This window comes from Babylonia areolata, chromosome 3, assembly GCF_041734735.1.
Source record: "Babylonia areolata isolate BAREFJ2019XMU chromosome 3, ASM4173473v1, whole genome shotgun sequence".
In the NCBI taxonomy this organism is placed as follows: domain Eukaryota; kingdom Metazoa; phylum Mollusca; class Gastropoda; order Neogastropoda; family Buccinidae; genus Babylonia; species Babylonia areolata.
The window spans coordinates 49,569,004-49,582,734 of record NC_134878.1 but is presented as its reverse complement, the minus strand read 5'-3'; the positions used below and the strand labels follow the sequence as shown (position 1 = coordinate 49,582,734).

Sequence of the window (13,731 nt, the reverse complement as noted above, 5' to 3'; positions counted from 1 at the left end):
TTTTTCCTACCAGGACCAAGCTCAGACATGTTTGCCGACGTAATTCAGTTCAAATCAATTCAAATTCAGTTGCATTCAAGGTACTGTTGTTGTTGTGTTTTTTCCCATTCAACTCAGAGCGACAGTACAATGAAGATTGTCTCACTGTCCACGCGAACAGTTTGGTGTGGCGCCATGATCATTGACAAGTAAACGAACACGCTGCATTCCACACTGGGGACCAAGCTCTTCTTTTGAATTGAATACACACACGAGAGTTGAACAATTGGTGGAGCGGCGTTAGCTAAGAAAGAGAGGAGAGAGAGAGAGAAGAGAGAATAAAAAGAACGCATGGGCATATTTCCTGGTACATTGTGGGGTTTGCCGTTCGTTGACTGTCAAAGCACGCATGCACGCTCACACACACACACACACGCACGCACACACACACACACACACACACACACACACACAAACAAACAAACACACACACACACGCACGCACGCACGCACGCACGCAAGCACACACACACACACACACACACACACACACACACACACACACATACACACACACACGTAACACGGACGGACCGACAACACAACATACCTGACTGGAGCTGTCGCGACCCCTAGTCAACTGGTCCTAAGCAGTATCTGGCGGCTGGTATTGTCCACGGTGTATAACGTCAGACGGGGTGGAGGAGGTGGGGGGCGGGGGGGTCAGACGGTCTGCTGCACCGCGCATGGCCCCGGAAAAGACCCCCCCCCCCCCCTTCTCTCCCCACCCACGCCACCCACACCCCCACCCACCCTGCCTGGACAATCAGTGTCTGTCCGTGTCAATGGGACAGCCCGTGTCTCAAGTCACGAGTCTCAGTCATCATTAAGGGCACTGCTCTCTTCCCCCCTTCCCCCTCACTCCCTCACACCTCCCCCACACCTCTCCCCCCTCCCAGCACGCTCCCACTCTCCCCTCCCCTTTCTTCCCCCACTATGGACTTCAGTCGTGGGCGGCAGACTGTGCTGATGGAAGAGGTGGGTTTATAATAATGAGTGTCAACAAAACAAGGGGTTGAGATCCGACACCAGTCTCTTTAAAAGTGACTTCTCTCGTGCTCTCCCTTTCGCCTACCACTTCTACTACTACTACTACCACTACTGCACGTTCCTGTCTGTGACAGTGGACCCTACAGCTGAGCTCGGGAGAAGTGCTGGTAAGACCTCACGACGAATGAAACAACACTATAAAGTTGTTTCTACTTAAACGAAACTCACACAGCATTTGACCAGTCTGATCAAGTTAAAGCACACATTTTTGTTGTTGCTGTTGTTGTTGTTGTTGTTTTCTAAGTCAAACTAAGTATAGATGTTATCGCTAAATAGAAGCCCACTCGTACACATACGAGTGAACGTGGGAGTTGCAGCCCACGAAGAAGAAGAAGTTCGCAGCGTGTAACAGATGGAATAATGCCTGAAACAGTCGCAGTGTCCAGGTGGCACAGAACTGGTCGCGTCCGCTGAGTGTGAGTTCAAGAATTGGCCTACAGACTCTTTGGCCGTCTTGACGCCGACCACTCTCGGCCGCCTAGTGAAAACCACCGCAGCTTTGACGATCCGTCTGTCACAGGCTTTATTAGATAGTCCTGAGCACTGCAACCGGCGTTTGTTCCTAATTTTCCCAAGTTTGAAAGATGTGAAACGTTCGTGTTTATACCAAAAGGTTAATTAAGCTGCTGTCAGTCATGTAGTGGTGTAGCGTATATTGATTTGTCCGAACGCAGCGACGCCTCCTTGAGAAAGTGAAACGGAAACAAAAGATGCAAAGGTGGCCCAGTGGTAACTGACGCGTTGTCCCAGGAGGCCAGAGAATCTGAGGGTGCTGGATCGAACCCTAACTCGCCAGTATTTTCTCCCCTTCTCTTAGACCCTGAGTGGTGGTCTGCTGGACGCCAGTCAACTGGATAAGACGTTAAACTCAACTCACGCCCCATGTGTAGCATGCCGACTTAGCGCACGTAAAAGAACCCACGGCAAAACAAAAATGCGGGGCAGGGGGCGGGGGGATTGTCTCTGGCAAATTTCTGACAAGAAAACAAATACAGTTTCAGGCAGAAAAAAGGTCATTGGCAATGCACTGTAGCGACGCAGCTGAAGCAAGGTATTGTAAGAAGCCCGAATTTCACACAAAGATATTGGTTCTGACAAAGAGTAATACAATACAATACAAAACAATACAATGCAATGCAATCCAACACAACACAACACAATACAATATAATACAATACAATACAACATTACGCAAATCAACACAACACAATACAATACAACAAAACACAAGTTATCTCTCTGTAAAAACTATTTCCACGATGGAGGGAAAGGGCCCATTTGCCGCACAGACAGACCCCTGAGCTATACATGTTTTCCAGCAGTACGAGGGTTTGTTTTGATGATCACGTTGCACAATGTGAGCCGAGTTGAGCAGGTGGGTGGGAGGGAGGGAAAGAGGCTCAGTTGGGGCCGTTACACTTCAGTTTACCTTTCTCCATCCTTGACCACAGGTGGGGGGTTGCGGGGGAGACATGTGAAGAGACGAGTCAGGTCTGTCTTATCTCACTCGGTGCTCTGCGCTTGACTGCTGCTGTGGTGAGTACAGTGTGTTGTGCTGTTGTTGTTGTTGTGTTGTTGTGTTGCGTCGTTGTTGTGTCGTTGTTGTTCTGTGTTGTCTTGATGCGTTGCTGTGCGTTGTGTTGTGTTGTGTTGTGTTGTATTGTGTTGTGTTGTGTTGTGTTGTGTTATGTTTCGTTTCGTTGCATCGTATCGTATCGCATCGTATCGTATCTATAGTATCGTATCGTATGTATTGTACTTTATCGCATCGTATCGTATCGTACCGTATTGTACTATATCGTCTCGTCTCGTCTCGTCTCGTCTCGTATCGTATCGCATCGTATCGTATCGTATCGCTCTTTGTCACTTCCACAGTGTAGTACGATCTTATTATTATTATTTTTCTCTCTTTTTTTCTGACTGAAAGTGTATTTCTCTTACCTGTCAAAGTAGATTCTTCCAGATAATTTTTTCCCAGGGTCAACATTTTTGCTGCCGTGGGTTTTTTACGTGCGCTAAGTGCATGCTACAACACGAGTACTCGGTTTAGCGTGTCTCATCCGAATGGCTAGCGTCCAGACCACCACTGTCTAAATGTGGAGGGAATGAAAATACTGGTGAGTGCGAGGCTCGAACCCGTGCACTCAGATTCAGTCGCCTCCAAACACACACACACACACACACACACACACACACACGCACACGCACGCACGCACGCACGCACACGCACGCACGCACGCACTCACACACACACTCACTTACACACTAACCCACACACGCACATACACACACACACACACACACACACTCAATCACTCACTCACTCACTCACACACACACACACACACACACACACACACACACACACACTCACTCACTCACTCACTCACTCACACACACACACACACACACACACACATATATATATATATATATATATACATATCTGTGTGTGTGTGTTTGAGACACACACACACACACACACACACACACACACACACACACACACACTGTTTCCTTCACATCAAGAGAGGAGGTGGGAGTGCAGTATGCTGGCAGGTTGACAAGTTGCTGCTCCGTTTGAAGAGAGAGCTTTGCATCTGTGTACCAAGCACCACGCTATTATCATGACTTCACGGGTGAGATCTTTGTCTACCTTCTCTGTCTGTGTCTGTCTGTCTGTGTCTGTATCTCTCTTGATGACAAAATTTATATCAGAAGCTATGAAGATTAAGTAAAAAAAATCAAAAAAAAAATCACTACAAACAGATACAAACTGCGTGGTCATATAGGTTTGATAGTTTCTTCTGCAGCTCCTGTCGCATGGTGCATTGATAGATGAATGAACAAAGTTATCATGTGCTGGGTGGCCTGTTGGTTGCTACCATTTTTCTTCAAGAAAAGAACTTTGTTTTGCTTTCACCATTTTCATTCGTTTATTCTGATGTTTTGCAATGCAATGAAAGTATTTAGTATTTTGTATTTGATTTCTTTTTATCACAACAGATTTCTCTGTGTGAAATTCGGGCTGCTCTCCCCAGGAAGAGCGCGTCGCTACACTACAGCGCCACCCATTTTTTTTTTCCTGCGTGCAGTTTTATTTGTTTTTTTCCTATCGAAGTGGATTTTTCTACGGAATTTTGCCAGGAACAACCCTTTTGTTGCCGTGGGTTCTTTTACGTGCGCTAAGTGCATGCTGCACACGGGACCTCGGTTTATCGTCTCATCCGAATGACTAGCGTCCAGACCACCACTCAAGGTGTAGTGGAGGGGGAGAAAATATCGGCGGCTGAGCCGTGATTCGAACCAGCGCGCTCAGATTCTCTCGCTTCCTAGGCGGATGCGTTACCTCTAGGCCATTACTCCACCTAGTATGTTGACGCATTCACCCGTGTCATAAAGACGTCGTGGCCAATGACATTTAAGTGTCAAAGCGTTTCATATTTATTAGGTATATTATCAAGCAGTTGTAGTGTGGTGTATATGGATAAGGCCACACGCTCTAGAACCTCATTGAAATTGAAACTGACGTACTAGCACTGGACAGTAATAATGTAGCATTTAACTGACGACACGGACGCACCAACAAAACTTCAAATACAAAACAATGTAGTCAACAGTAGCAGCTAAATCTGCAACTACTAGTAGGAATGCCGATTAGGTTTTGATGATAAGAACAATTACTACTTCTGTAGTACTTTGTTGTCCGCTTTGTACACGAGCTTTTGGTTATCAACTCATGAAAACCACATTTTGCCTCGTGGAATACTACAACCTCAACCACCTCACAACTACCATCACCACCATAAACCTCTCCCCCATCCGGCCACTAACAAACACACACTCAAGCACCCACACATCCAGAAAACACCACGAAAGTAAACAAAACACAAAGAAGACATACGTTTGAGATGCATCCCACAAACACGCCCTCTCTCTCTCTCTCTCTCGCACTCTCACTCATACTCACACACACACACATACATACACACACGCGCGTGCGCGCAAGCCCGCTCTCCTCTCCCATCCCCTCCCCCCTCCCACACACATACACTCACTTTGAAGTTGAGTTGAAGGGAGTTGCGAACAGTGGCAAGGGCGTGTGTCTCATTGTCTGTCGGACCACTGACCAGGAAACAGCCTATCCCCCCAACACAGACACCAAAGAACAGCAGTATGGGACCACACACACGCGCGCACGCACGCGCACGCACGCACGTACACACACACACACACATTCATAAAACATCACAAAAGAAAAGAAAAGAAATACAAAGAAGACATTCGATTTGGGTACATTCCACAAACACGCTCCCAACCCCCCACACCCACACGTATATAAACTTACACACACACACACACACACACACACACACACACACACACACACACACACACACACACACACACACACACACACACACACACACACACACACACACACACACACACACACACACACACACACAGAAAAAATACCATCATCACCACCACCACACACACAAACACACCCTACACTTTCCACTATCCAACCCGTGCCTCCGAACACCCCCAACCGCACCTCACCCCACCCCCACCTCTCTCTCCCTCTCTCACTCCCCCTCTATCTCCCCCTTCTGTCTTCCACTCTCTCCCTCTCCCCCTCTGTCTCCCCCCTCTGTCTCCCCCTCTCTCCCTCTACCGCTCTCTCTCCTCCCTGTCTCCCCTCTGTCTCCCTCTCGCCTCTCTCCCCCACCCCTCTATCTCACCCCCTCTGTCTCCCCTCTCTCTCTCTTCTTTCCCCTCTCTTCCCCTCTCTCTCCCCCTCTCTCCCTCCCCGTCTATCTCCCCCCCTCTGTCTCCCCTCTCTCTCATTCTCCGCCTCTTTCCCTCACTCTCTGTCTCTCTCCATCTCTGTCTCTCTCCCTCTCTCTGTGTCTCTCTCCCTCTCTGTCTCTCCCGCTCTGTCTCTCTCCATCTCTCTGTGTCTCTCTCCCTTTCTGTCTCTCCCTTTCTCTCTCCCTCTCACTCCCTCCCATCTCTCTCTCTCTCTCTGCCCTCTGTCTCTCTCCCCCTTTCTCTCTGCCCTCTCTGTCTCTCTCTCTCTCTGCCTCTCTCTTTCCCCCCTCTCTCTCCCTGGCCCCCCGCTCTCTGAACCACTCCCCACCCCCACCGCCCGCCCGCCCCCCCCCCCTCTCTCTCTCTCTCAAAAACAACAACTACAAAACAAACGGGAAGCAGGATCTGACAGGCTTCTCTCGTTATATCTCTCACTCTCTTTCCTTCACTCTCTCTCTCTCTGCCTCTCTCTCTCCCTCTCTCTTCCTATCTATCTCTTTCTCTTCCTCTCTGCACCCCCTCTCTCTCTCCCCTTCCCTCTCTCTGCCTCTCTCGCTCCCTCTCTCTTCCCATCTCTTTCTCTTCCTCTCTGCCCCCCCTCTCTCTCCCTCCATCTCTCCCTCTCTCACCGCCCCGCCCCCCCCCTCTCTCTCTCTCTCTCTCCCCCCTTTCTATCTTCTTTTGTTGTGATGTTTGTTGCACAGCTTGACTAAGCCAACGTACAGCGCTTTGGGGCACGTACGTTTATTTGACTGAGCATAAGCTACATCACACACACACACACACACACACACACACACACACGCGCGCGCGCACTCTCTCTCCCCTTCTCCATCACTACCTGTCTATCTCCCTTCCCCCCACACTCCTATCTCTCTCTCTCTGTGTCTCTCCTTCCCTCTCTCACCCTCTCTCTCTCTCTCTCTTCCCTTTCTCTACGCTCGTGTATATATACGTGCGTGTGTGTGTGTTTCAAATCAAAAGGAAAAAAAGAAATTGGGTTCTACATTCTGTTCGAAATTTTGTTATCTGACATCATCCATAAAATAAACTTATAAAGTCAAAATCAGCTTGAATGAACTTGGGAAAGAAACCGTCAAAACAAAAAGGTTGAAGTAGACATTAAGACGTATTTCGCAAGTTTCTGCCAACTTTCTTCCTACCTACTCCTCCCTAATATTTCATGAACAAGTTGAAAGAGCAGAAGCAAATGAAATCAAACAGATGAAAAGGGGGGAAGCTGAGGTTCAAACTCAGCATGAGGAAGGTGAGTTTCCAAATCCAACTGACGACAGCAGCCAGTGACATTAAATTCAGGAGTGGTATTCTCCCCGATCACATCAGTGTGGAAAAAAAAAATCACGTCCATCCTTTTGTTTGAACTTATGATGGCTGTCTCTGAAACACACACACACACACACACACACACACACACACACACACACACACACACACACACACACACACACACTAAACAAGAGCAGAGCTCGTGACCAATGCGTAAATATACATTGTATCGTATTGTATTGTATTGTGTTGTATTGTTTCGTATCGTATCGTATCGTGTTATATTGTATTGTATTGTTTTGTTTTGTATCGTATCGTATCGTATCGTATTGTATCGTATCGTATCGTATCGTATCGTATCGTATCGTATTGTATTGTATTGTATCGTATCGTATTGTTTTGTATCGTATCGTATTGTATTGTATCGTATCGTATTGTTTTGTATGGTATCGTATCGTATCGTTGTTCATTTTTGTTACAAGAGATTTCAGTGTGTGAAATCAAGAACCGATTCTGTGTGGTCATCCAGACAGCAGAAAGTTCCGTTCTGGAAAAAGAACCACTACCCCAGAGTGACAAGGAGGAGAAGAAGAAGCTGGAGGCGGCAGAGGACAAGATGAAGATGAAGATGGAGCAGGACGAGGAGCAGGAGAAGGAGAAGGAGGATCAGGAGGACCCCCCAGACCCCTTGGAGCCACCGCCGGAAGACTTCGCCGCCATCCTGTACGCGGAGCCCGGGGCGCTGGGTCTGATCGGCAACCTGGTGGCCGCCATGGTGGTGGCTGTGGAGAACATGCTGTGGCCTCCCTTCAGCACTGTGGCCCTCTGTCTGGCAGGTGGGTGGTGGTGCTGGTGCTGGTGGTGCAGTAACACAGGGCGTACAGTGTACAGAACAGCTGAGTGTGCAATACAGAACATTGAATGTACTGTAAAGAACACTGAACACTGATTGTACAATACAGAACACAAAATACAAACGAAACAATACATTGCAACACAATACAGTGCACTCAGTCACATGATCTAAATCACTTTAATGACATCATTTGATCGGGGCATCAAAGTGTTTGTTTATTCAATTGATTGATTGACTGATTGATTAGTTGATTAATTGACTGGTTGGTTGGTTGGTTGGCTGGCTGGCTGGTTCATGCAAGGAAAATGGGCTGTGTAAATGTTGGGAAGTGATAACTTGAAAAATTCTGCAGCATATTCCCTATGTATGTCCAATGTCTTTTTTCTTTTTATTGTGCGTTAATTGAGTGTGATGTGTTGTATCTATATCGTTTACTATAATGTGTATGTGCATTGTAAAACAACAATAATGATAATAATAATGATAATGATACTTAAAGAAATAAAAAAATATTTACAAACGGAAATGTGCCTGAAGGGCATAAGACATGTACATACGTTCATATTACCACAACCAACATACCTTTTCAGTAAGTTGGAAGTGTTTTGTTTGTTCCTTTGTTTTCTTGTAAGGTTGTTTGTTTTGATGTTGGCGTGCATCGTAACTCTGCACACACAGAGACGAAACCTATTGCACGTGAGCATGTTGTCAGGGGCACACACCCTGATTTTTTTTTTGTTTTTTTTTTTTACGTGCTTATAGTAAAGAGTGGTAACTCTCTCTCCATTCACAAGGCACACAACTTCAGTTCGGTGCTCCTTTTGCTACCGATTCTGTTCTGTTCAGTTTTGTCCGTATATTCTGTGCAGCTTATTCAGGATTAAAGAGGCTATGCTATGCCAGTCTTGGATAATAGCTCATTTGTGTTTGCATATTTCTTCTGTCATTGCTGCTGTGTACATATGTCAAATGATCGGTATATGGACAGCCCCGGCGCTTCCCTTTTTTTCTCTTTTTTTTCTTTTTTTGTGGAAGTGTCTGGGTTTGTTCCAATGTACCTTCTATTTACCTATGTGCTAGCTGAATCGGTAGCGTAAGGAGCACTGACTTAGAGTTGTGTACCTTGTGAATGTAGAGAGTTACCACTCTTTACAATTTGTTTATCATTTCATCTTCTGGAGCCAGTTGCATTGCTCGGACGGAAGAGCCTGGTATGGTCGTAACCCGCTACTAACTAGTTGTGTGTAGTATGGAACTGACCAATGGCGTAGTTCGGTCAACGTAGGCATTTAGTCACGTGTAACTGTCAAAAAGTTAGAACCAAGCAATGCAACTGGCACTTGGTCACATTGTTTATTCATATACGTGCATAGTAACTTCGCACAGAGAGAGAGAGAGAGAGGAAACGTGATGCCCGTGTGCCTGTTGTCGTGGCACAGGGGCCCACCTGGTGGTGTTTGGCGGCGTCCTGCAGCTGTTGGGGGGCCTGCTGTGTTTCCGCCGCTTTGACCACCTGACCGGCACGGCCTTCGTCGTCTTCTCCGCCCTGTGGACCGTGGTGGGGGTCAGCCACTTCCTGACGCCGCTCGTGGACCCCCAGGACCTCAGCAGGGCCGTCATGCCGGGTCTTCTCGGTGAGGGAACCTCGGGGGGGGGGGGGGGGATGATGCTGGCGGGGGAGCGAAGGTGGAGGGGGGGTGCTGGGGGGACGGAGAGAGGGAGGAGTCGATTTTTTTTTTTTTTTTTTTTGACGATGACACCATCACCACCAACAACCTTCACCTTCACCTATCCCGTAGTCTTGTGGACCGTTGGGGCGCCACAGGTGATCTGGCAACCAGCATCCTCCAATCCTCTCATCAAAGAAGATGACCACCACCAACAACAACGTGCAATTATACAGCGCTTACACTTCTTCCCCGCGAGCGCATTTAACAATATATGTGGTCTGAATAAGACACATAAACACAATATATACAAACACACTAAAAATGAAATAAATAAAAACTATTCTAAAAACAGACCAGCATCACTCACAACTCATAAACTTCTCTCACCTCGTCCTCCCCCCCCCCACCCCCCTTTCTCCAGTGCCTTCCCCACCCCCACCCCAGTTTTCAGTTTCAGTAGCTCAAGGAGGCGTCACTGCGTTCGGACAAATCCATATACGCCACACCACATCTGCCAAGCAGATGCCTGACCAGCAGCGTAACCCAACGCGCTTAGTCAGGCCTTGAGAAAAAAAAGGTGAATAAATAATAGATAAGCTTACATAAATAAATAAATAAATAATAATTATGATATAAAAAAGGTAGTAGTAATGATAATAATAATAAAATAATAATAATAAATAATAAATAAATAAATAGATAAATAAGACAACAATGATGATAAATAAGCAAATAAATGTAAAACATGAAGACACACATTCACACATACACCCACACATGCATAACAGATATGCACCAAACATGCAGTTTCACAGATATGAAAGCACAGTCAAATACATATAAACGTACATGATCTCCAACACACACACACACACCACACACATTACCCCACCCCAACTCCTCCACAGAGAGAGAGAGAGAGAGAGAGTGTGTGTGTGTGTGTGTGTTGGCGGCAGGGCGAGAGGTTCTGTTGTTTAAAATGTTTGAACAAAACACGTTTCAAGATTAGATTCAACAGTGGAACAGATGTTTTTGTGGTTTCGATTTCCAAAACCAAGATCCGCAGTGAAAGAAAAAGTCTGGATCAAAGACTTGAGGCTGACCTGCTCTTCTTCTCAAGAAAATGAGTACAGCTGGATTTCGCTGGGCGAAGTGTGGTGTTTTGTCTTTGATGATTTCTTTCTTCTTCTTCTTCTTCTTCTTCTTCTCACACGTATACTTCTTAACACCCTTTCATGAGGAGCAATGACTTATAAGTGAATACACCATTCATTCATTCATTTCATTCATTCGTTCGTTCGTTCGTTCGTTCGTTCGTTCCTTCCTTCCTTCCTTCCTTGATCCATTCATTCATTCACTCACTCACTCACTCACTCACATTCTTCTTCCAGGTTTCATGGGGTGTCGACAGGTGGTGCTGTGTGTGTGTGTGTGTGTGTGTGTGTGTGTGTGTGTGTCAGCACGGTGAACTACCTGATGCCTCCCTTCATTCATTCATTCGTTCATTGATTGATTGATTGATTGATTGATTGATTCATTCATTCATTCATTCACCCACTCATTCACATTCTTCTTCCAGGTTTCATGGGGGTGTCGGTGGTGCTGTGTGTGTGTGTGTGTGCCAGCACGGTGAACTACCTGATGTCTCCCTCCCTTCATTCATTCATTCATTCATTCATTCATTCACTCACTCATTCACATTCTTCTTCCAGGTTTCATGGGAGTGTCGGTGGTGCTGTGTGTGTGTGCCAGCACGGTGAACTACCTCATGCCTCCCTTCATTCATTCATCCATTCATTCACTCATTCACTCACTCACTCACTCACTCATTCACATTCTTCTTCCAGGTTTCATGGGGGTGTCGGTGGTGCTGTGTGTGTGTGCCAGCACGGTGAACTACCTGATGCCTCCCGTACTCCTGGCTATCCTCTGCACTCTGGTCTTCGAGTGTGTGGGCGCCTTCTTCCTCTGGGGCCGGAGGGTGGCCGCCGCCTTTGAGATCATCATCGTGCTCAGCAGCTTCTATGCCGTCATCGTCATGACGCTCAAAGTGAGTGATAGCAACTCTATGACGTCATGGCAGCGGTTTCTATGCCGTCATTATATGAGAGTTTTCCGATCTCCCAGGTCAACCTATATGCAGACTTGCTAGTGCCCGAACCCCCTTCGAGTGTATTCGCACGCAGATCAAATACGCACTTTAAAGATAATGTAATCCATGTCAGCGTTCGGTGGTTTATGGAAACAAGAACATACCCAGCATGCACACACCCGAAAACGGAGTATGGCTGCCTAAACACGGCGGAGTAAATGAACAAAACGGTCATACACACGTAAAATGTCACATGTCTGCATGAGTGTGTATGTGTGTGTTTAACTGAAACCTGATTGAATCACACGAATGATGAGCCCCGAAATGGCAGCTGTCAGTGGGTTCTACCCAGGCAGTCAGCCCGTTGTGCAAATCACTCCGAGTTTGTAAAGCGCTTAGATCTTGGTCCCTGACCGAGGATAGGCGCAATGTAAGCATCCATAACATTATTATCATCTTCATGGCCCTCAAAGTGAGAACAGCAACCATGACGTCATGGCAGCGGATTTTTTTTCTATGCTGTCATCGTCATGACGCTTAAAGTGAGTAATAACAACCATGATGTCATGGCAGCTGGTTTCTATGTCGTCATCGTCATGACGCTCAAAGTGAGTAATAGCAACCATGACGTCATGGCGGCGAGTTTCCATGCCGTCATCGTCATGACGCTCAAAGTAAGTTTAGCAAGTGTGTGTATGTGTGTGTGTGTGTGTGTGTGTGTGTGTGTGTGTGTGTGTGTGTGTGTAATACTGACGTCGTTGTTATTCTACAGTGCCTTATAGATTTGAAAGCATTACATAAAATTTGATACTACCATTTCTTTATTCATCTATTTATTCATTCATTTATTCATTCATTTGTGTATTTACTTACTTACTTATTACGTATCTATACATAATTATTTTGTTTGTTTCTTTGTTTGCTTATCATTTCATACGTATTTGTCATTCTGGCTGGGGCTGTCTTCAGGGTGTCAGCCAGCGGTACATTCTGCCAGGCTTCGGCAACGCGGTTTTTGACCCACTGCTGGTGCGGACACGGGTCAGCCCCTCGGCGCGCAGAATAGAGCGGAAGAAGAACACCATATATGGAGAGCCCATGGGCATGGGTTACCTTGGCAACGTGGTGCCCGCCACCGTCCTCATCTTTCATCATCTGGGCTACTTTCAGGTGGGAGCGGTGGTAGCGGGTATGTGGTTGTGGTGGTCGTGGGCTTGTATTCTCTCTCTGTGTGTTTCTGTTTCGGTTTCTGTTTCGTTGTGTGTGTGTGTGTGTGTGTGTGTGTGTGTGTGTGTGTGTGTGTGTGTGTGTGTGTGTGTGTGTGTGTGTGTGTGTGTGTTTGTCTGTCTGTCTGTCTGTCTGTCACACACTGCATAATTTTAGATATATATATACATACTTGTGTGTGTGTGTGTGTGTGTGTGTGTGTGTGTGTGTGTGTGTGTGTGTGATAGTCTGTCGTGGTCGACTATGACCATCACAAAAACGGAGGAGGTTACTGCTACTGCTATCCCAACCATTTGGGCTGGAATTTGATCGTGGTGGAATGTCTTTCCCAAGCTACATCCCCACTCTCTTGGCGAAGAGGTCTTTAGGACAGTCCGCGATGGGGTGGTTCCCAAAGGCCAACTAGCCCCCAAGGCTTCAGCACTAAGAGCCAGTGCAATCTTGCCTCCTAATTTGAGAGTCATAGTTCTTCACAAAAAGACTAAGCTGAAAATGAATTCCAGATTGCAGTGGAGAAACCATCGACCATACACCTCTCAATTTGTTGTCGGCTCAACTGCAATCTCATGTCAGTCTTTGATACAATACGATCGTTGAACTATGGTAGTGCTAATAATAAAGGTAGCAACAGGCTAGTTGGAAATGCATTTGTTCTGGTGGCGGTGGATGGGTGGTGGTAAAAGAAGAAGGAC

The 13,731-nt window shown here is 46.6% G+C and overlaps 1 protein-coding gene across 4 annotated transcripts in view; it reads left to right on the top strand.

Annotated features, from left to right (window-relative positions):
• Positions 1 to 1,142: 1,142 nt before the first annotated feature.
• Positions 1,143 to 13,731, top strand: part of LOC143280606 (uncharacterized) — a 25,840-nt gene continuing 13,251 nt past the window's right edge. Inside the window, exons 1-7 of one of the 4 annotated variants that reach the window (XM_076585317.1) lie at positions 1,143 to 1,196; positions 2,541 to 2,625; positions 3,619 to 3,728; positions 7,724 to 8,030; positions 9,490 to 9,684; positions 11,568 to 11,770; positions 12,782 to 12,982. In XM_076585317.1, coding sequence (XP_076441432.1) covers positions 3,717 to 3,728; positions 7,724 to 8,030; positions 9,490 to 9,684; positions 11,568 to 11,770; positions 12,782 to 12,982 — 918 coding nt within the window. In that variant the 5' untranslated portion in view covers positions 1,143 to 1,196; positions 2,541 to 2,625; positions 3,619 to 3,716. Of the gene's footprint in view, positions 1,197 to 2,540; positions 2,626 to 3,618; positions 3,729 to 7,055; positions 7,175 to 7,723; positions 8,031 to 9,489; positions 9,685 to 11,567; positions 11,771 to 12,781; positions 12,983 to 13,731 lie in introns of those variants that run through there. The other 3 variants (XM_076585318.1, XM_076585320.1, XM_076585319.1) reach the window with 3 other exon arrangements.